This window comes from Engystomops pustulosus, chromosome 1 (genome assembly GCF_040894005.1).
Source record: "Engystomops pustulosus chromosome 1, aEngPut4.maternal, whole genome shotgun sequence".
In the NCBI taxonomy this organism is placed as follows: domain Eukaryota; kingdom Metazoa; phylum Chordata; class Amphibia; order Anura; family Leptodactylidae; genus Engystomops; species Engystomops pustulosus.
The window spans coordinates 240,088,696-240,113,397 of NC_092411.1; the positions used below are offsets into that span (position 1 = coordinate 240,088,696).

Genomic DNA, 24,702 nt, shown 5'->3' on the forward strand with positions numbered 1-24,702 from the left:
AGAAGCTATGGTTCTGCATCAGTGTAGCTACAGCATTCTCAAGGTATGTTTGGTTCATAATGCATCAAATCAAATGGTAGATTTCCTTTAATTCTGAAACAAATACTTGTTTTTTTTTTCTGTACAGTCCAAGAAATAAATCCAGGAAACAAAATGATGTATACCTTATTTATGAGTCTTCATCCTTTTTTAGATATACAATAAAGTGCCACAAAATGAGGTACAATGATGTAGCAATTGTGTTTCTGTAAATGTAATGGTTGTCCAACTTCAAACAATGGAACTGATCTCCAATGTTGGCAATATTGCTTGCCCATGTCCATATGCATGCATTTATGCCCAAGTGTACCGGGAAATGGAGACACCTCTGGTGGCAACATATCTCCCATGAAATAATTTAATATTAAAATGCAAACATGAGCAACCTTCTTTCCCATAAAAGTCATCTGGTACTGTGGAAATCCATGGGTTTGGACTGTGTTCCCATGTTCTGGATGACTTGCCTGTAGAAAGTCGAGTCAAACAGACTATGTAGGGGCTTGGCCCAATCGCATATGCATTTCAACTGAAGCCCATGAGATCGGTAACAAGCACAACGTGTTTTGCATGTAAACACAAAACACGTGATTCTCTCCGATTGCATGCGTTGCTGTTGAACTACAAAAGTGTTTGGGCCTACCCTCTCCCTGTTCCAGTGTTCATGGATTGAGTGAGGGTATTTAATGGGAATGGACACCTTTTTGTAACTAAACAAAAAAAAATCTTGATAATAAATTATTTAGTTAAGAAAAAATGCTTCTATAAGCCCTTTTTTCTGCCCTTTCTCCTGTAATGAGCACATTTCTGAAAACCTTCTGTACACAGCAGATAGATAAAGACAGGAGTGTAAAGTATAGCTCCTCACAGGGACAATTTCACTGGATGAGTAACTAGAAACTTTATCAGCGCTTCTTATCTATGAACTGTCAGTGTGAGTACAAAGAAAACTGCTAGTAGCAGAATGAAAGAGGCAAGGAAACATTTTAGTTTAAAAAGTATATTATAAAGTTTGCTATTATCTACTGCACTATTCATATATGCCATGTTAAAAGTTTAGTTCAACTTTAGGTCACATCCTATATATCAGTGATGGCGAACCTTTTAGAGACCGAGTGCCCAAACTACAACCAAGACCCACTTATTTATTGCAAAGTGCCCGCACAGAAATTTAATTTGTGGTTTATAATCCCTTCTCTTACCCTTCAGCTTTCATTGATACCAGCACCCTGAGGACACCAATAAAGCAGAAAATAGAAGAAATTTGGATGATCAAGATCTGTCCAAAACCTCCCACTCCTCCAGTAGTCCCAGGTAGCACAGTTGCTTTAAAATAGCTGTGTGCACAGCAAGTCCTGGGCTGTCTGGGACTGCAGGAAGATGCCTGGAGTCATCTCTGGTGATGGCATGAGTGCCCACAGAAAGGGCTCTGAATGCCACCTCTGGCACCAGTGCCATAGGTTAGCCACCACTGCTATATATCAATGTTGAATCTGTTTAAAGGAAGAAACCCACATTACAGCCTTTTTCGCATTTCCAGTATTATTGTGAACCTTGAAATTTTGAAAGAAATCTAAAAATAATGTTGTATGGGCAACCCACTCCTTTGTGTATATATGTATGTAACATAAATGCTAACGCACATTCCCTAGCCCATAGACATGTCTTCTTTGTACAAACCACTGTTGAAACGCAAACCTAGTTGATTCATTTTTCCAGTATTTTCTTCGAAACTTACATCACACATCTCCCTATAAATAGATATGAACACATAATATTATGGTAAGTGGTTCTTAAGATCCCTAAGCAGTGAGGAATACTGCTTCATCAGAATCGGGGTCCTTCCCACTGTCCTCACTTGGTAATGAGTCCCCACCACTTGGAGACCTGCAGCTCAAGTCCTCCACTCCGGATTCCTGGTCACTGTTAGCAGACAGGTCAGGGTCAGAGCTCTTTAGGTGGTCCTGGGTTAGGATGAGCGCCGAGTCATCCTCACCTTGGGATGGACTACGGGAGGGAAATAGCTTCAGGTTGGTGCTGTAATCTTGGGGTGTATTAGCAGGAGAGTGTTTGGTGATGCACATCTGGAAGTTGTGGATTTTTGGCTGGTCATTATAATCCGCATTGGTTTCATTCACCTCACGGGTTTCTAGCTTTGCTAATCTCTAAAGGAAAATTTGTGAGACAAGAAAACAGTTACACCCATTTCCTAATTCTTTTATGTGGAGGCCCATCCATGGCCATAAACCAATTTGTTTGGTGTTATACAAAGTGACTACAACCTTATTGCTTGGTGATTTTAGTTTGAGAGCATGATTATGACGTGTTATCCTTGTCAAAATTGTGATAACCATGCACAGGGGGCTGTATCAATGCAAATTCAGCCCTCTATTTCTGCTAAAGACTTTCTTTTAAATATTTAAAGTCTTAAAGGACATCTACATGTCCCGCATTACATGCATGTTCCTTTATGCACTAATTGAAACAGTTTTTAGTGCATAGAAAAGGGCATAAAGTGAGGAACCAATTCGTTTTCTTATTCTTTAAAAGTCATTTTCAAAGTAAATATGCCATTTCTTTATGCACTAAATTAGTTCCAATCAGTGCATAAAGAAATGAGCATGTAATGCTGGACATTTAACATCAGTAGAAGTAATTTAAGGCTACATTCACACGAATGTATGGGGGACGTATATACGACCGAAGTATATACGGCCGATATACGTCCCCCATACACTCCTATGGGCGCACGGCACCCTACGGGAGCGGTACGGTACGGCCTGTACCGTTCCGTACCCGGGAAAAAGATAGGACCTGTCCTATCTTTTCCCGTAATACGGGGCCGTGCGCCATAGGTTGCTATGGAGAGGGGCGGGGGTGAGCTGCGCTCACCTCCTCCTCCTCTCCCCGTACACTGCCGTTGCCCGCTACGGTACGGTACGGGCGGGCAACGGCAGTGTGAATATAGCCTTAGACAGGTGTTAGTCTGGTTTCAATGGAACTCTTAAAGGGCTTGTCCTAAGTGTCGTTGTTATTGGTTGATAACCACATAGGACCCCCACCAATCAGAAGGATGGAACATGCAGTTCATGAGGATGAGGGTTCTGTTCTCACCAAATAATTGAGCATGTCTACTACAGCTCAATTCACTGTCTGTGGGGCTGCTAAAAGTTGCCGAGTGCCCTAATTGCCCTAATTTTAGGGCGTCTATCTGAATATATCTATATCAAGACCCAAGATTAAAGAGGACATGTTGTTTGGTTAGACATTTCTAGGTTGATTAACAGAGGCATGACACCATTATAAGAAAAGATCATGCAACATTTTTAGATTTTGGGGAATGCAATAATTTAAAACAGTTCTGATACCTTGAAAGGTCGATTTTATTAATCATTAACATCTACGATGTATAGCAATAAGGATGCTAAGATACCTTTTCCATGAACTCCCTTTCCTCCTCTAGTTGTTGGGTCTCTTCTTTTACTGCCTGAAGAAAATCAGTCACAGACTGGCGTGGGTGCATCCCCTTCTCAAAACGATTGTAAAGACCTCTCCAAAACCTTCCACAATGAAAAACAAATGTAAGTCTCTGGCAAAAACAAAGGTTGTAGTCCAGATATTTTTTTATGATTTGCATACTGTAATGGTTTCTCTTTTGATGTTACAAATGAGAAAAAAATCTCTCTCTAAATTAGTCACAAATTTTGGCCAATCAAAGTTGCTGGGAATCCTACCTTAACGTGTGTGTGGACTTAAAAGGATTGTCCCAAGTTTAGAGGTTATCCCTTATCCACACTATAGGGAATAATAAAGTGATTGGTGTGGGCTCACAGCTGAGAGCCCCTACCGATCACAAGAACGGGACCTTCACGATCAGGTGGACGAGGATGTTATTCTCACTAATGGGAGGAGCAGCAGGTGAAGCATGTGGTGTCCTGCCGCTCCATTCTATTCTATGGAAGTGTCTGAGACAGCCAAGCCCTGTGCTTGGTTATCTCCATCACTCACATATTAAGAGAATGGAGCAGGAGGACACATTCTCCATTAATTAGGGAGTACAGGATTCCTGTTCACCCGATCGGTCCTTTTCTTCAGAGTGTAGGAGTTCCCAGCAGTCGGACCCACACCAATCACCTTATCACCTATCCTGCCTTTTAAACTTGGAACAACCCCTTTAAGAAGTTGCCATTATTGACTAGTCCTGCCTCAGTGGTAGCTACTTTTCAATCTGACTTTTCAATCTGCGAAGGTTCCCGAGCAAGGACCCCTTTGCCACTCAAGTGCAATAATAAGGTATATGGTAGTACATTCTCTTTGTGAGACAATCTTCTTAAGCTTTCAGTTTTCTCAGACTTAAAGGTTTTAAAAGACCAGATAAATTGACTTTGTCGACACTTACTTCTAAAATTAGCCATTGTAAATAACAATCTTCCATAGACTACTAGGACTAAAATAAACCAGATTCTGCAGATAGTTCATAATCACACAAGAACGTTTTGATAACATTTTTAAAGCCAAAGCCTGGAATTAATTCACAAGGAATGGTAAATATAACAAGTGGCCTCTGAGCACTGCTTCTGCCTTACAAACTGGTAACATCAGCTCAGAGTCCTTCAAGAGAATAAGACATAGCTACAATACGTAAGGAGTGAGCAGGCAGCAGCATTTATGTGGACCCTGCACCCCCTGCAAGCACCTGATCAGCAGAGGTGCCAGTTCTGCTATTGATCCCTTTTAGTAAAGATAGGTGATCAATCAAAAAGTCCTGCAAGGCAAGGAAGGACCTTTATCTTTAGGCCTCATGAACACTTCTGTTCTGTATATATGGCTGTATGCCGGCCATAAATACGGGACATATTGCACTGTATAGCACCGTATAAAATATGGTGGGCTGGTAAATGATGGCCGGCTGATTAATGGCTGGCTGACAGAATGCACTCCCACTGGTTCTGGATACAGCACGTATATATATGGCAGCATTCGGTGCACTGCCATATTTTATATGTACCCATTGACACGCTCTATATTTTTATACATCTCTCTCACGGTACGGAAACACGGCAATGTACCATGTTGCCCATTGGAATGCATGGGGCTGGAAGCCGGCCATATATACGGCCGTTTTAATAAGTTTTAAGTTCTCTACATGTTCTTGTGCATCGAAATTTTAGAGATCTTATCTCCTTGTGCTATAGGAACTTTTTATATTGGTCGAATATCCAAGAAGCAAAAGTGAAGTTTATGGGGCACATCAGGGGTGACATAAATTAATGACTGTTCTGCTGTTTCACCAAATGCATAGGAGGAGCAGAATTATCTTACCGGAAATGGCATGGAGTGGTGTTTGGCCTCAGAATTCCTTGAGTCTGGCTGTGATCTGGTCTGTACAATGGGTTCATATAATCCAACCGCTGCTTCCACAAGTAAGACCAAAGAGAGTATGTTCTCTCCTGAATTCTATAAGATAATTGCATAATAGTCAGATTTGTGGATTATTTTTAATGTTTAATAAGAACCACTTAAATGGGTAATCTGGAAATATGAAGGTCTTATCCGGAACCCATAATGTTATAAATAAATGAATACAACATAACTCAATGTCATAAAATGAAGCTTAAATAGTTTACTTCTGTGATTCACAAAATTTTATGGGCTTTGTAAAGTATGCTTAGCTATTTCCAAGATGGCTGCCATGTACAACTACAACTCCCATGATCCTTCAGTTTTCAATAACACCTCCCCCTCTTATGCTCTGCTCCCAGTGATGATCTAGCAGACTGTCCTGCTCTGTTACCATAGTAATGATGTGTAACTCCACATTGCCCCACTGAGATGGGTGTCTCACCACAACACTGGCCATACTGGATGCACTGCAGCCAACCGACTACAGCCAAACGTAGTGATAATCACATGACCTGCCCAGACAGGTGCAGCACATGTGATGTGAACATGTGACCAGCGGCCATCTGCTGTCCTGTGTCTCCTCCACAGGGATAAAATTAAAGGACTGATTAAAGGGCCAGTAGCATTTTAATTCTTCATTATAGTGTATGACCACAACATTTTTCTGCAACTAATTATAGTTATAATTAACAAACAACTAATTATATATTAGCTTATATTTAAATGACCCATATGAATTATGCATATTCCTGGAATACCCCATTAAATAGGAAAAAGTGCTCCATCGCTTTAGTATAGCACACTATATGATATGAAATTTAGGCCGCTCTTCCTCGCTACTCCCCCTCCTTTCTCCATAGGACTTCATGCAACCTTGAATGACAGGTTCCCATAGACTATGTAATACTAAATCCCAATCTGATCTTATAATAAACATTCAGAGCTTCATTCAGTATATAAGATTAAACCTGGTGCCCTGCCAGCAAAGAGGATTGAGTCATGGTGGCGTCTGTGCAAGGCTGAGAGTCCCTGTGTCATCAGAGCTCCGCCAGCTCTCCCTCACGCGGCCATGAGTCTACCATGTCTGCCGGAGGGAGAGGGAGGGGGAAGAGGGAACAGAAGAAGGCGGGAGAGCTCTGATAGTACAGGGATGATATGACTAGGTATAACTAAATGGAACTAAAATGTTTGTTATAAAAGACGATTGGGAAAATAGTATCAAATAGCCTGTGGGAACCTGTAATTTAGGCGAAAATGTGAAATCCTGATGACAGGTTCACTTTAACAACACATCATATGGGGTATGTATTGTCTCACCTCATTTCTTTCCTCTCCTTCTCGCAATTGCACAGGAAGTTTCCATACTGGCAGGAGTAAACATGATGTTGTATGTGGACCAAGAATCTTTCATTAAATTCAAATGCACATGGAAACTGTTCCATTAGCTGCCAGACGCATTCCAAAAACTGGTCGATCACTGGTGATACTTCCTTGGGGTCTCCCTCTAAATTGCCATACCTGAAATATAAATTTGATGTAAAGTATTGCAATCAAAGGGCATTTTTTTTAGGAAATTCAACGTTATCGGAGTCACCGGAAGCAGGTGACGATACGCGTGGGGTTCGCTCCTCTCTCCTCCTCCCCACTCCGACCTTGCCTTTCTGCCTCTCTCACCTTACCATATGGATCCACATTAGGTACCGTATACTTCAGGCATTTAGGCTACTATATACAGGACTGTTGGGTTCATTTATTTTTTGAACCGGTCACTTTATGTATGCACATATTGCCTGTTGCAATTTGATGTTATTCAGCTGTATTTAGTACTTCCCTCATTGTCCTGCATCACACATTTGTCGTTTTGACTTGGTCGGCTTGGGGCTGGGGAGCCCCGGACACACTGGTCCTGGGAGGTCAAGTACACCTTGCATGGTGCACTTTTTAAGTGTTTTTATTATGTGGTTTTGTTGTTACTGTGTTTATGTATTAATAAAGTTTTTTTGATATTACCTTAGTCCATCATACGTATCCTCTCTTTTGTTCTTTTGTTGGTTACAAACACTTGCAACCATCACAAATTTTGTATGATTTCTAAATTATTATTAACAATTATCCAAATTGGTGAAGGGGATGATTATGATAAGTCGAGGTGTTTATGATATAGTGGCACCTTTTGCCTATAGGCATTTATGTTAGATACACAAACATAAACTCGGTTATCGGGTTTTTTTACAAGGGGACTCTGAAGGGGAATTGGACAGTTGACTGCAGTTAATAATGAAGCAGAACTAAAGTACCTTTGATGCTATCATTTTTACCAAGTTGACATATGAGACTTCCCCTTTAAAAACAAACAGAACAATGCCCTTTTCTTTCCAGAGTTAGGCTGCTTTCACACGGACGTGTGAAAATGGCTGTATGCTACCAGTACTGTACCATTCTGGTAAAGGTAGCATACGGCCCTATGTATTTAAATGGGCAATACGTCCACCCATTTTGATGGACATATTGCCCACCACGCTGTACCGTAACGGGGGAAAAGATAGAGCTTGTTCTATCTTTCCTTGTAAGTACAGCCATTTCTCCCTATGGAGGAAGGCTGTGCAGCGCTATCCTGAAGATACTTGACAAAAATCTTCTTAAGCAGCAGCAGTGTAGCGGGTGTAGACTTCCCTCTTCCTGTATCTGCACTGAAGCTCAATCAAATTTAGGTTGCCCTAACGCTCCCCACACTATTAAGAGTCAGCTTTTCTGGCTCCTGAAGCTCAATCAAATTTAGGTTGCCCTAACGCTCCCCACACTATTAAGAGCCAGCTTTTCTGGCTCCTGAAGGGCTCCTTATGTGATAACATAGGGAATTATTTTAGGCTGACAGCCCCACAACATTCTTAACCTGAAATTATATGGTTTATGAAGGGTTGTGACCAAAATAAGAGGTGGAGCTACACAATTCGGGGCGAGTCCCATCATTCACCATAAAGAGCAGGCTTGTCGCAAATGACCCATCGCTAAAACAAATCTGACAGTCCTACAAGTAAAAACTCTGAATACTGCGTAGTGAACATACCAGATCTATATTGTGACTAGCCTGCCAGCTTTCATCATAGGGAGGAGCATGGAATATGTACTAAGAAACTGTAGAAACCAGCAGAGAAAGAAAACAAAGAAAGTTCTGTAAAATTACAGACTGGGATGGAGGGACTGACAAAGAACAGGGGAGATCTTGTGCCTCATTATTCTATCTGGGAGAATTCTGCATCCACAGCACTCAGCTCTGCTACTAGTCTCAACTACACACACAGAGCACTGTCATATGACTCCCCCACCCCTCCTCTGTAAGCAGGATGCAGCAGACCTCTTTGAGTCCGTATCTTGATTACAACACTACAGATCATAAGAGAAATCAGCACAGCCAGTAGACAAGCTGGTGTAAAAGTAGGCTAAACTGAGAAGGATAGCAAAGAAACTGTTGCACATAGGTAATCAAGATAATAGGCAAAGTTGTTCTACATCCCAAGAGCTACGGATCTGTGAAAAGAAAATGTCAGAGTTGTGCTTAAATATAAGATTTGTGAGGTTCTATAACTACAGAACTCTACCCATGAGCTCATCCTGATTGGTTCTGGTGCTGCAATCAATACAGAGATGTAGCCAGAAAAACAGCTCATTCGTTCTGTATTGTGGGTTGACCTGCATTGTTCCATTACCTGCCATGCCTACGTCTTTCAGAAAATTGTGGCAGCTTATCACTGGGGTCAGACACTGGAGGTCATTATAAATTAGATGGAAAACGCCCCATTTACACCAAGAACCTCCCGATTTTATCTAACCCACATTCTGTATCCTACATCCTGAATCCTGTATAGCTCATCATTCACATTATTTTCCATCATGCCTGTAGGGACTATCTTTACCTGTGGTTGAATTTGTGTCCAAATGATATCCAGTCTTTTTCTATTAAAACCTAATAATAATTGAGGAAAACAAAAATAAATTAGAATATACAACAAAACGTAATTTCTTATGCCACATATGTAAAATAAAACCTCTTACCATGAATCCTTTGATGGTTCTGTAATAAGGGTCAAGCAAGAGACTCGACACTGAGCAGACTTGAGCTGTGCGATCCCATCCGTCAGAACAGTGAACCAACACGCTGGCCCCCTCTTCTGATACAGCCTGAATGTGAACATTAAACCAAATATTAGCCGAAAAATCTCACTCTTCATAGGGAATCAGTGTGCCAAAAAGTGACACCTCAATATTCCAAACTCTAAAATTTTGGTCTCAAAAAGTATTCTTTAGGCCAAAATTTTTTTTTGGGGGGGGGGGAGTGAAGTCAAGAGTGGACTAAAGAAGGGTAAGTATAAAGACTGATTTTTCTCACTATTGACTAATGTAAAATGAAAACTGCAGAAAACATCTGTGGACTCTTCATATCATATCAACAATAGTAAAAAGATGGTTGTTTTTACTTCCCTTAGGCAGTATTCACTGGGGGTTCACTTTTTTTTAAACTGAACTCTATTTTTGTAAACTGTACTATAACAAAGGCATCCTGTAACAATGCATCACATACTTCCATCCATCAAAAATGCACATGAAAGACTACCGTATATACAAATAACCGATTTCAGAAAATGCCACATATACAGGAGCAACACATACAAGACAACAAGTAGTGGACTATGGTTAGATGAGACAAAGACAAAACACGTGTGAATACCTTTGCAATGAAGATGCCGGCATCCAGTATTGTTTTGATGTGTTTTAACCATCCAGATGATTCAATACCCCAAAGAAATTCACCCATTGAAGGAGATCGGAGCTCACAAACTGCAATCATAGACCAAACAAGAGGCTAAATTTATACAGATGTTGATTGTAAAAATATTTCAACTCCAAAACAGTACATATAGTTAAAATGGGTTTTATTAGGCTAAAACACGAATGCCTCGTACATGTAGGAAACACACTTCCTCCACAACTGAAAATGATTGCCACTTCCTATCTGTGTAAAGCATGAAGAGAGGACTATGCACAGACCTCAGTCAGCTCCAGTTTTCTTAAAGGGGTTGTTCACTTTAAGCACATTACAACAAATAATTATTATTGTTTATGTAACGAAAAGTTATTTAATTTTCCAATATACTTTCTATACCAATTTTATAAATATCTGCTTGCTGCCTTCTTGCTGTCATGCAACAGGAAGCTTTGACTTCGTGTAGTTACACCAGTCCATGCTCATGTGATGTCACACAGGTGCACAGCTTGTCAGCATCACACATCTTTGATTACACTGTGTGATATAATGAGCTCTGCACCTGTGTGACATCACATGACCATGGACTGGTACTTACTTTTCATTAACAAACAATATTTATTATTTGCTGGAAGGTCTTTTAGTGGACAATCCCACCAGGATGAAAGACTGTATGCAAATGAGCTGGAGGGACACCTATAGCCCCTCAGGCTCATTTGCATAGAGTCCTTCATCATGGTGGTAGATGCCCGCCTGTACTTCACATTTTAATATGATATTTTTTTACTATTATGTAAACTATGTGGGTGCCAGCTATTTTTTATTTTATTTTTTACTCATTTTATTAAAAGTATAGTCATAATAATAATATCACAAGTTATTAATTTTTAGAACAACTTTTCTTGTGGCCTTGTCAATGTTGCTGTAATAAAGAATGACCGCAACTGGGACATCACTAGTCGTGTCCATAATAAGTGGCCTTAGCACTGACTTTTACATAAATATCATGTGACTGAGGCCCATTTTTTTTAAAAAAAGTAGTCTTGAGGAGGGAACATTCTCCCTATGTTACTTCCATCCTAAATGCCCCACTACACTGACCAGGGATGGAAAGTAGAAGCCATGAGGAAAGTACATTAGCATCTTTTTATGAAGTTCCTGAGAAAAAAGAAGGTTAAAAGCCTAGAAATCAACAATTTTTTATAACAATAAAGACTGTAACACCCTTAAAACTTGTCAAGTGACCCCAGGGTCAATCATCATTCAATGTAAATCACTCTTGAACTCAGGGTCACAGCACAATTACTCAGGAAGCAGGAAGTTACTAGAATAAAATCCCGCAGGTACAACAAATATGATTGTATATTATCTTTAGAATATTTTTAGCAGGAGAACGTAGCGTTACCAAATTATATAATAAAGACTCAGTGGTCAATGTTCTTTGTGCATAAAACATTCACATAACATAAAAATAAGTAACAATGCATAACAGTGACATGTCAAATCTAAAGCTTCCTCCTACGAGAAAAACATCAAGCTGTGAGAAGACGACATCTTAAGACCACACAATAATACAAATGATAATCTCGGAGACCTCCTGCGAGGCCTTCGCCTCTTTCCAGGTCATCTACAGAATAGAAAATACCTGAAAAAACAGGGAGCCATGCCACAATAATAGTTCTTAGTATTCGGTGACGTTAGACTGTATCCGTTTTTCATGGAAATAAGGATCTACAAACGCCGAATTGTTCTAAAATGCACTGAATATTCTATTTGTAGAGTATGTTGAGATTTATGGGGGCTTCAAAGTGTAAAATCTGATGTGACCTTTACAAAGCAAGATAAAGCCTGTTAAATAAACTGTTTCAGTCAACGGAGCCTTGGAGCTACAGGGGAACCAATATATCCACTGACCTGTAGGACATACTGCTGGATTATTTGTGGCTCATGAAAGGAGAGATTCCCTATAAGAAATGCTATGAAAGTCAAAAATGTTGCAATTCAAATTTTTTTTTAAAAACCTAACACGGTATTTTTTGTATTTTTGTGTAATTTTTGCATATGTTATGATCGTCCAAATATGTAAGTAAACATTTTTTATACATTTCTGCTTATGGCCACACACATGAAATCAATTCTCATCCTACAACATGAGTGAACGAACAGGTAATGTAAAAGTTAATAAGGCAAGACAGAAGAAATGAATGTAGTCTTATTGTGTATTACTAGCTACAATAATGAGATCTTTTCGGCAGAAGATTTTCTAAAGACTCACAGTGTCTGCTTTTGAGGAATTTGACCGTCGGGAACCCCAGTATTAATGAGGACCCAAAACTTCCCCAAAGTGAGTCCAGTGACCACTATTGGACTTTTTGGAAGGCTTTGTCCTACATCCCCACTAAAGGTGAAGCATGTGGTCCATCACATGGAGCTCTCTAGGGAGTTTTCAGCTCTTCCATTCTAATGATCACCAATGATCACAAGGACACTGTGAATATAGGGTATCTGAAATGGCACAACTGTTTTAAAGGACATCTCCCCTCAGATTAGTGATGGTAGATGTGTCCTAATGAGAAGTTCCTGAGGAACACCTTTCCCTAGGACTAATTTTATTATAACTCTATATGCCGTGATTGCATAAATATAGTTATAAAAGTTATGCAAATTACCCTGGGGTGCTCAGGCTACATCATCCGAGCGCATGAGGGAGCCTCATATTTTAATTTATGCACTCCCCCTGTAGCGCATAGAGCAGGGGACGGGCAGTACCAAGCGGGCCATCAAGCGCTACAGGGTGGTGGATTGAGGCGCCAATATTTCCGCAATCGGGGCATATAGAGTTATAATAAAAGAAGTCCTGATTAGGACAATTAAATGAAGGTAGATGTCCTTTAATGGGGAGGCAGAGATTAGCTGTTGTTATAGACTTCTGGTAGACTCTTTAGTCACTTGTGAGCTACAGAAAAAATTGCCAAAGTATGAAGTAATGAAGTAATCTTAAGTGGTCAACATATCCTTGTATTTAGTTCATTCATGTTTATCCGGGCTGAGGGGATCCAAAACGAAAGGGAACTACTGTGACCTGTTTATCTTACAAACCAAAGGTTACTGACGCACCAGATCTAAACTTAGTGTCACAGTCCAGCTTCATCCACCCTCACCACAGATCATATTACATGAACTTCTCACATTTCTGACCAGGCAGAAAACAGAGAATTGAATCTGGAAGGAGTAGATTGTATAGAGTTAAGGTACATTTAATAAGGAGACTTGGCTGGAAGATCATCACAGTATAGAAAAACAATTGTAGATGGAGACAAGGCCCCCCTAAATCTCGAAGGCTTTCAGGAGATCAGCTAGGCGCTAGTCTTGATCAATCTAACGGGACAATCTTGTCAATGACAATTGCATTCCCTATGGTTTTTTTGATTCCGTGATCTTAGTAGAACAGGGTAAGTCAATGTTTTGCAAAAGAAAAACAAAATTGCCCCAATGTTGAATATCCCACCAACTCTCAAACAAAAACAGCTAACAACACCAAAAGAAAAGAGCTGCACAATATTTAGAAAAGTATATATCTCCTTTATTAACAATCCATACAGATAAGTACAGGCGGTCCCCTACTTAAGGACACCCGACTTACAGACAACCCATAGTTACAGACAGACCCCTCTGCCCACTGTGACCTCTGGTGAAGCTCTCTGGATGCTTTAAAATAGTCCCAGATTGCAATAATCAGCTTAAAATTGTCTGCAATGAAGCTTTATTGATAATTCTTGGTCCTATTACAGCAAAAAAATTTGAAACTCCAATTGTCACTAGGGCAAAAAAAAAAAATTGTCGGGAACTACAATGATAAAATATACAGTTTCGACTTACATACAAATTCAACTTAAGAACAAACCTACAGTCCCTATCTTGTATGTAACCCGGGGACTGCCTGTATACATAAAAGCACCCTGAAAAGCGTTGCTCACCAATGCTTCGTCAGGAGGTGACAAAGCATTGGTGCGAAACGCGCCTCTGGGTGCATCTTTTGGCCTCCCCTGTGACTGCCCGTTGTCTGCCTTACCATGCCTACGGGTAATTGTGACATAGATCTTTGGAACCCATAATACTGGAAGGTACCTCCGGCTTATTGAACTACTGGTTTTTACTGCACTGCTGTCACCTTACCGTGCATTCTTTGTGCTAGCGTTGGACATATCATTTTTGACTATTATATTGGCACATCTTGACTTCGGGTTATACAGAAGGGGGGTCTTTGGTCCTTTGTGGTGGTCCCACGTTACATATGGGACATCTTGTTTTCCCCATATATCGTATTTTCCCAGTTTTTTGGGAGTAATATGCATATTTATCTGTTTGGATTGTTAATAAAGGAGATATATACTTTTCTAAATATTCTGCAGCTCTCTTCTGGTGTTGGTGTTGTTAGATTAATGTTTTGTGCTGGTGTTGGCTTTTTTCTTCTTTAATTTTTGTTTTTTTAGTCACTGACAGATCTGGGTGTGCCCAGACTCAGCGGCTCGGCCATGCCCACAGTACTGCCAGTGGTCCGGTAAAGCCAGAGGCACAGACACTGCCTATATAAACTACATAATGCTCATTAAGCCTCATAGCCTAGAAAAGAGAAGAAAAAAGACCTTATAACTTCTCATGTGTCCTCCTCTTAGGATCTCCAGTTGTCGCGGACCCAACCTGCTCCTGCTAGATTTCAGTAACACCAAAAGATGGTGGTCATTTTTTACACAGTTAATGTAGCTCAGTGTATAGGTGTATCACTTATGTTATGAATAGCATCTTGACCAGAATGTGTTCCTTACAGAGAGTTATAAATGTCTCTATTATAATAGATTTTTCATATTTATATAGTGCAGTTCTCTAATACAATAATATAAGCCCCACAAATCTACAGTGGGTGTAGACGTCACATAGGGAGACATCAATGACACATGGTAGATGGAGGGTCTTTTTTAATTTTCTTTTACCTTCCAAAACCTTCTGTAAACTGTTCCTCATCACATGGATGTTCTCAATGCCAATAAACTGAAACTTGATGTCGGAGTAGTTATCTTCATTCTCATAGCCCTTTCCCGCTGCTCTGTTTGCCATTGCATTCAGCTGCAAAGATATCCAGAGGTTATTCTAGTTGAGCTGGGGTCCAGTCTTATTTATAGATGATGTTGATTAAGAAATATAATTCATATAAAATTATGGTAAAGGCAACATAAGACAAACATTCTCTCCCCCAAGACTTTGACATCAGGGTGTACCTTTGTACAGCCAACATATAGTACATTAAAAATGTTATCCAATTTACTGATAATGTAAATCCTCTATTTCTAGAGAACCACTTTAGAGGAATGATAAAATTACAACTTAAAGGCTATGTCACCTGACATGTAAAAATACTTGTATACCCCATAAAAAAAATACATCCTGGAATTTTCTTTCTTTTCTAGTTTGACAGAGTTAACATTTATGTTTTTAAAAGGATGTGTCTCTATAGAGACTGACACTGGCAGTGCTGGCTGGACATTGGGTAACGCCCAGATGTCAATTTATTTATACATTTATTGGAGAAACAGCTACCTGAAGAGTTTTAAAGAGAACCTGTCACCAGGGACCTCATTTTCACTAAAGACAGGTTGCAGGAGCCCATTACAGCTGCATTGAAAATATGTTTTTCCTCCTTTTCTAAGCATTTTCAGTACAATATAATTGAGTTTTTTTTAACTTAATTTGCACCCTGACAGAATCCTCTGTGTAGTCCCAGGGGTTGGGCTTTGGGTTGGATGCAATTCAAAAAACATGTGACTTGTCTTGACTGCTCAGCTCTTGGCCCTCACCTTTGTGCTCCTGTACAGCTCCTCCCTGTCCCGCTGATGAAGGAGCAGGAGTGAGGAGCTGTACAGGAGCAAAAAGGTGGGGGCTGAGATATGAGGAGGGAGCAGCACAGACAAGTCACATGTTGTTTTTTTAAATGTATGCAAACCAAAGCCCAACCCCTGGGACTAAACAGAGGAGTCTGTCATGGTGCAAAGTAAGTTATAACACATAATTATATTGTAATGCAAATGCTTAGAGAAGGCAGAATGGCAGATTTGCACTGCAGGTGTAATAAGCTTCTGCAACCTGTCTTTAGTGAAAATGAAGTCCCTGGTGACAGGTTCCCTATAAGAAAAGATTGTTATACAAGGAATACATAGTATTTATTTGTACAAAAGTGTCAGGGTATGATGTAAGCAGAACCAAAGTGTTGGTTCGGGTTTGGCATTCTAGCTCCTGACCCAAACATATTGCTGGATTGGCTGCCAAGCAATCCATCCAGCAGATTAACACCAAACCCAAACCTACACTTGGGGTCCGTTCATCGCTTATCAGGAGAGATGAAATCCTCTTAAAAAGAGAGGTCTACCACTATGCATCTTGCACCATATACTGACCATGCCTGGCATCCAGATGAATTGAGAAGAATCTCTATATGAAGCTATTGGTGAGCTGCTCTCGCCATCTTTAGAAACACTGATACAGGCAGTCCCTGCCTTAATAACACCCAATTTACAGACAACTCCTAGTTACAGACAAACCTCTGGATGCTGGTCATTTACTGAACTAGTCCCAGGCTGTAATGATCAATTATAAGAATTATCAGTAATGTAATGAAGCTTGATTGTTCATCCTTGTTCCCATAACTACACAAAATGTTGAAAATCCAAATGTCATATACCTGTTCCAACTTACATACAAACTCAACTTAAGAACAAACCTATAAAACTGATGATATCTAGTATACTGGTTCACAGACTTTGATAGCTTTTAGCATACACTTGTTACACCTCTTACATACATCTTAAATACCTATGTATTTTTTGTTGCAAATAAAATGTCTGAAAATAGTGGTAACCTAAAGTAAGGGAATATTAAGTAACATTTTTTCAATGTCACCATTGAAGGTGTCGCCCCTGCAGAATGTGTCTGATGATGAAAAGGTCCTTTGCATCTAGTAGTATTGGTGCTGTTACTATCATCAATAATATATCACACATAGATAAGGGTAGCAATGGTTGTAACTATAACTGGGTTGTCAGAACTGCAAAAGTAAAATCATTTTCACATTTGCAATAAAATACTAAGGAGACTCATCACTGATCACAATGGCAAAACAACTACACAGCAAAAGCATATTCACACTCGACCACAGCAATAGAAATACAGATAATGAATCGAACACTTGGGCGTTCACCTCCATCTGCAAGATGAAAAGTATAAATGCTAAGTGTATAACATGGAGAAGACAGTGGGTGGCAGCACTACCATCTAACAAAGCCACGAGAATAAAAGATTCTATAACACATTTGTACTTATTGGGGCTTATTTACTAAGGGTCCGTGGATCGCATTTCCATCGGACTTCCCGACATTTTCGGGATTTGCGGCGCTGTGATATTTAGCAGGGGATTGTGTCTCATCCTATCGGATTTTGGTGATGCGGCGCCGGCTATCATGCGAAAGAAATCGGGGGGGCCTGCCGTCGGATGATCCGACTGATTCAGACTCCGGCGGACCTGAGAGGGGAAGCGACACAGTGTATTATCGTCAGACAATGAACTTTCGGGGATCGCGCAGGACGGGTAAGTAAATGTGCCCCCTTCTTTATTGGATTTGTTCATAGACAGACATGTCATTGGATATTACATTCTGTTATCAATATACGGTATATAATATTTCAAACGTATCTTGAACAGATTACATATGAGTTCAGGGTTCAAGTGTAGGAGCCTGCAAGTAGACCCTCGCCGATCGCTATTTAACCTGTCATGCAAAATAACCAACCCAAAATAAAGGCTTCATTAAAAAGCATAGCCCTTTAGACCTCTATATCCTCTAATGAATACATTATTTTAGAAGTGATTACTCCTGGAATCTGATTTGATTTGCATCAGCAATACATTATTCATGTTACTCGGTATTGATTCATGCCTACAGGATATGGTCAGGTTTGGGTAGGCCTTACTCCATAATGGAACTAGATTTACTGTGTGACAAAGAAGGTGAAAATCCAGATCCATACTCCAACATTTCAGCCTCAAGAGCAATATAAAAGAAATACACTTACTTTTGGTCGGGTATCAACAACATAAAGGAAATCACTTCCTGGATTTGCCTTTTTTATGGCCTGCAACATCTGCTCATCCTCAAGACATCGAGCGCTGAAACCAGACAGGGGCTGACTACTTCGACAAATGGAGGCCTACAAGAATAACATACATTATACAGATCTGAACAAAAAACAGACCCCCAAATGGATCAGAGGCAAAGCATCTATTAAATATTGCATTCACCTTTTTAAAGCTAGTGGCAGGTTTTCTTTGAAGGGAACCTGTCACCAGGACCCCTTTTTCTGTAAACCCAATGTCCCCATAGACAATTGTGAGAACTTCCCCAAAATTATTTATAATAAATCAATTCTAACGTAAACTTATATTAAAGTTCACCCTCTGTGAACTGCACTTTCATTAGCAATTTAAAAAAAACAAAAAGAAATTCCCATCTCCCTGCTCCCTCCTAGCTTCTCCCTTCTGTCCGTCTTTTCAATAACCCCACCCCTGCCTCCTGTTCTCAATGACCACATCAGTAAATTCTCGCACCTGCACGGTCATGTGCAGATGAAGCACTCGGTCTCTGGATCTATTTGTGCATGTGCCGCACTACGCACAAGGTTGCTAGCCAGGTTCCCTTTAAGATGTTCAAAAAGGGTGGCGGGTTCTACCATGACATCCCCTTTCCTGATGTGACACTATTATATGAGGTTCATTCATTTGTTCCCCAATCACTGCTGTAAGATGTACTAGAAGAAGTCATTCAGTAATACACTGTCATACTTACATTGTTGTCTTGGTAATAGTAGGACAGTGTAGGAAAACGGCCTCGGCTCCTGAATTTGGAGCTCCCAACAATGATTGGCACACTGGCAGGCTTGGGTACATACAGGTCTGTTGGATATGTGTCACACACCTGAAAGACACATATTTTATTCTTCTAGTGCTGTAATGAGATTACTGTTGAACAGATACTTCAGATAAACTAGATAGAATAAAACTAACACAGAATAAAAATGTAAATGATATCATTGTAAAGTAACTCTGATCAAAATTAGAGAACACTTTCATATACCTGCAAGTTATTCATGTTAGGCTGCATTTAACCAGCACTGATTGACTCCCAGTGTAAAGGGACAACTCAGAATTTTCTCATGAAAAAGTACAATTCCTTCCGGGTTCTATCTAACAGATGAATAAACATTAACGTTGGTAAGATGTTTAGGCCGGTGCCACTGCCTTATATTTTTTTACTACTTTTGGGGATCTCTTTTTCTAATACATATTTATCTCTACTTACACGATAATCACGATTGACATCACTGAGCTGCCACAGGCTTTTGGGTACCCCCATCCGGATATATTCTGCTTTCATGTCAATGAGTTTCCATCCTTCCTCCCGCTCAGCCTTGTCGAGTTTTGGATTGAAAGAAAAGCAATACAACTCTTCATACTTGACTAAAATACAAGAGAACATATGAAGATTAAGAACAATGCAAATGTGATAGATAAAGGCATCAGAGTCAATATAAAATATATAAAAAGCTGAAAAATATTGTAAGATTTAAAAGGGAACCTTTCGCCACATTTGCACATTTACAGTCAGTGACTTCTTTTAGCTAAAAGTTGTTCCCCTTACATCCACATAAATCAACGTTATCTTATATTTCCTGGCATAAGAGGGGGCATGTCCTGCTCAGGCAACTCCTGCCTTCTACACCTCCACATGTTCCATGCCTCTTCTCAGCATGTCATGTGACCAGGGTGACGTCATCTAAGGTCCTTTACCTTGTTACATTTGCAACGTTTACCCCATGTATGTATCTGAACACAGCATGCCTCCATGGACTTCTACACCTCCCATGCCTCCATGGACTTCTACACCTCCCATGCCTCCATGGACTTCTACACCTCCCATGCCTCCATGGACTTCTACACCTCCCCATGCCTCCATGGACTTCTACACCTCCCCATGCCTCCATGGACTTCTACACCTCCCCATGCCTCCATGGACTTCTACACCTCCCCATGCCTCCATGGACTTCTACACCTCCCCATGCCTCCATGGACTTCTACACCTCCCCATGCCTCCATGGACTTCTACACCTCCCCATGCCTCCATGGACTTCTACACCTCCCCATGCCTCCATGGACTTCTACACCTCCCCATGCCTCCATGGACTTCTACACCTCCCCATGCCTCCATGACCTTCTACACCTCCCCATGCCTCCATGACCTTCTACACCTCCCCATGCCTCCATGGACTTCTACACCTCCCCATGCCTCCATGGACTTCTACACCTCCCCATGCCTCCATGGACTTCTACACCTCCCCATGCCTCCATGGACTTCTACACCTCCACATGCCTCCATGGACTTCTACACCTCCCCATGCCTCCATGGACTTCTACACCTCCCCATGCCTCCATGGACTTCTACACCTCCCCATGCCTCCATGGACTTCTACACCTCCCCATGCCTCCATGGACTTCTACACCTCCCCATGCCTCCATGGACTTCTACACCTCCCCATGCCTCCATGGACTTCTACACCTCCCCATGCCTCCATGGACTTCTACACCTCCCCATGCCTCCATGGACTTCTACACCTCCCCATGCCTCCATGGACTTCTGCTCCTCCCCATCCTTCATGGAGGTTGCTGTAATTTCATGTGATCAGACACATACATGGAGTAGACTGTACAAATGTAACAGGACCTTAGATTACATCATCCTGTTCACATGACATGTAGTGGCAAATGATGTAACAAAGCTGTCTCTCGATATTTCCCACAGCAGCATGTTCTGTAGCAGTGAGACCTGTCAATCAGAAAAAGGAGGCAGGGCAATGCAGTATTCACTGAATATGCAGGGCTTCATTGGACTCACATTAAGTCATTGGACTCACATCAGGTGAATTTCATTTAAGTTTACATTAACATTACATTTACATTAACATTTTTTAACATTGCAGCCATAGAAAGGAACCTTTTAGAGATAAGCACAATGGGAGAGATTTATCAAGCTGCCTAAGAGTAAGAAAGCGCTTAGTTGCCCAGATCAACTTTCATTATACCAGTGCTCATGAATATTGTTGTAATCAGTTGCCATGGGCAACTTAGCACATTCTTACTCTTAGGCAGCTTAATACATCTCCCCCAATGTGTTTTAATCATAGTTTTTAATGAAGTATTTATTTTAGGTGGGTTAATTTGCATGACAAATTCTCTTTAAAAAAAAAAACCTTGAACAAATGAAGGTATACATGATATTATTAGATAACCTAGACCAGTGATTTTCAACCTGTGTGCCGTGGCACACTAGTGTGCCGCGACACATGGTCGGGTGTGCCGCGGGGAAAGTTCCCCAAACTATGGTGCCCCCTGTGTTTTGTTTCCCAGAGAAATGTAAAATGAGAAATACTATAGTCATGAGGCTGTAGTACTACAAGTACCAGCTCATATGCTGAGTATATGAGCTGGCACTTGTACTCTGGCCTCATTGCCATAGTACTTCTCATTGTACCCCTTTATTTTGCAGTATATGAGCCACATAATAATCAGCAGCATATACTAAAAACAGGGAGAAACTGAGAACTGTTGAGGAAGAGCTTCGTGTGTGTCTTTCCACCATTCCTGCCAGGATATCCCTTTTGTGTTTATCGAAACAGGCCCAGGTTCCAGTAAAATAAATTTAGAATCTATATTATTAACTATATGTATAATATGACTGTTTAGTGTCATTTTGCGCTAATTTGGTTGGTGGTGTGCCCCAGGATTTTCTAAGTATAAAAAGTGTGCCGCGGCTCAAAAAAGGTTGAAAATCACTGACCTAGACAACATATAATAGTGAAAAACACATCTGACAACAACTTTATATCAAAACTCATTGAGACTAGAATCCAAAAAAACGGACAGTTCTTGCCCATTACATATGAATTGTTCCCTAATATTTACCTCATAATAAATTCTGCGATTAGCTAGAGAAATCTGAATAGAGATAAGCAAACGCAGGAATAATAGAATGTATTAATAATATAATATATTATGATATAATGCTTTCTTTGCTGCACACTCATATAATACCTGGCCGTGAGAGTCTGGCTAGAGACAAGTAGATATCATGGCAGTCTCTTTCCTGAGGGATGATGAGTTGTATAATCTGAAAGTTCTTGCAGCGGAGAAGCAAAGGGCAACCAGAGGCAGTCGTTGCTTGTTTTTCAATGCCGGAAATCAGACTGTGAAGAATCTAGAAATACAAACCACAATGTTATAATACAGCAAATGTGAAGACTTATAGGTTATTCAGCAATATCCGTCCCCTGCGTCACTATTACTTCCTCATAGATTGTAAGCTCTTAACAGAAATCTACCATCAAAATCATTGATAAATCGTTGACACTTACTTATAGATCCAGGGACATTGACTGTAGTAATCTTCTTATATTTGTTATCCATGGCCCTCTCCCTTCTAAAATCAACTTTTTAATTATGCTAATGAGCCTGAAGGGCTCTGGGGGTGTTTCCATAGCCCCTCTTTGCTGTAACTTCACAGGCTGTTACAATGAGCAAAGCAGATCTCCCCTCCCATGTGTAATATGTTCTGTTCATTGTAACAGCCTGTGAATCTGCAGCATTGAGGGGCTTTGGTAACACCCCAGAGCTATTCAGGCTTATTATAATGGTTCTAAAAGTTGATTTTAGAAGTAAGGACGCCATGGATAACAAATATGAAGATTACCTCAGTCACAGTGCCTGGCTCTATGAGTAAGTGTCCCTGGTTTATCATGATTAATTTTGATGGTAGATTTCATCTGACTATGCTATTACTCTGTAATGTCTTATTTTCTTTGTATAAGTACCACATGATCCACTGTATTTATTAATCTCTAAAGAAGTGCCTTATATATGCCTGTATTACATATTATGAACCAAACAACAGCAGATGAAACTGATATGTTATCTTGATAAAAAAAAATCATATACTTTATTGAAATCATATATAAAAAGAGAGCTAAAAAAAGATATATAACATGTCTTGGAGTAACCCATAGACAAAGACATAGACATAATGTTAACAAACCCATGTTTCCTTGCGAGTTTCTGATATATTTTCCACAAAAATGACATGCGTTGCTGTAAGGTACAAGGTTCCCAAGACTGGCTTTCTTGAGGATATGCGGTCAAGCAGGCGGACATTTTCAACCTTGAAAAGATAAATAACTTAGCATGAAAACCCACATTTATGAAGCATCATTTTATCCTGTTAGTTTGCCACAACATCTCTACAGTATGTATGTTACATAGTCCGGCCTGTATAGCATGCAGAACAACTGCCTAAACAAGGGGTGCCAAACTTAAAGGACACCTGTGATCAGGTCTGTGTCACTTGTCCTGTCACCTCTATCTGTTGGAGGAGCTCACAAGGATCCCATCCCAGCCTTTATCTAGTTATTTCATACATTACACTGTACCTCCCACTCATGAATAAGCTGGACAGCTTGAATATGCTAATGAGTCATTGGACATTTCACAGGTCATTTGCATACAGCTTTAGGACCTCATTGCTTAGGTTTACAGGCATGTAGAGGGACAATGAAGGGACAGAGGCAATACTTTCTAATGGCAGTTTATGAAAATATATTTAGTTTAGGGGGGTTATTTTGCATGACGGGTTCTCTTTAAAAACACAATGTGCCGAAATTAACAACATGGGACAACCGAGATATTGAAAATTTGAACAATTGAGGAAGAGTCCCTTCTCATTAGGCAGAACACTGAATATTTTTATATAGAAATAAACTATAGAAATAAAGGAATCATCCTTAGTTTTGATGGCAAAGCTCCACATGTAGCCTAGTGTGTGTTGTTGGTATAAATATGGAATTATATTCCAGGAATGCAGCTGGACTTGAAACATTGGAGCACTGGTGTGTGAGATCTCTTCACTGAGCAAAGCACAGCTCCTCCTCCCAGAGTAACTGCTGTAATATTCAAACAGAAGCCTGCTGCAGCAGTGACTGTGTGCAGAGGGGAGGTGATGTGAAATCTCTTTGCACAATGCAATACGGGATTATAGATTTTCACAGTTCAGCTGCCAGAGCTTTTGTGCTACAGTATGTGCATATTCTTGTACTTGTCCTGGTGTTTCATATCATGATGTCTTCTTATAGCAGGGGGTGCAATTGCTAAGGGGCCCACAGTGTCAGGGGGCCCTGTCATAATGGAGGATGTGCACTATTGTATACATATACAGTGCACATCTTCCTCAGTACACAGCTGAACCGGTAGCTAAGATAAGAATATCAATATATCAGATAGTTATGCCCCTGTATATATTCTTTGCTTTACAGCTACATTGGCCTCACACACAAGATAAATGGGTCTGTCCTCTATA

General features: G+C 40.3%; 1 protein-coding gene across 1 annotated transcript in view; it reads right to left on the reverse strand.

Annotated features, from left to right (window-relative positions):
- Positions 1 to 1,009: 1,009 nt before the first annotated feature.
- MTMR7 (myotubularin related protein 7) overlaps positions 1,010 to 24,702 on the reverse strand; it is a 29,016-nt gene continuing 5,323 nt past the window's right edge. Inside the window, exons 2-14 of the mRNA XM_072122274.1 lie at positions 23,389 to 23,511; positions 22,392 to 22,554; positions 19,606 to 19,763; positions 19,093 to 19,221; positions 18,323 to 18,457; positions 15,193 to 15,325; positions 10,166 to 10,275; positions 9,493 to 9,618; positions 9,354 to 9,403; positions 6,757 to 6,957; positions 5,359 to 5,493; positions 3,470 to 3,596; positions 1,010 to 2,201 (exon numbers count right to left, since the gene is read on the reverse strand). Coding sequence (XP_071978375.1) covers positions 1,839 to 2,201; positions 3,470 to 3,596; positions 5,359 to 5,493; positions 6,757 to 6,957; positions 9,354 to 9,403; positions 9,493 to 9,618; positions 10,166 to 10,275; positions 15,193 to 15,325; positions 18,323 to 18,457; positions 19,093 to 19,221; positions 19,606 to 19,763; positions 22,392 to 22,554; positions 23,389 to 23,511 — 1,953 coding nt within the window. The 3' untranslated portion in view covers positions 1,010 to 1,838. The remainder of the gene's footprint in view (positions 2,202 to 3,469; positions 3,597 to 5,358; positions 5,494 to 6,756; positions 6,958 to 9,353; positions 9,404 to 9,492; positions 9,619 to 10,165; positions 10,276 to 15,192; positions 15,326 to 18,322; positions 18,458 to 19,092; positions 19,222 to 19,605; positions 19,764 to 22,391; positions 22,555 to 23,388; positions 23,512 to 24,702) is intronic.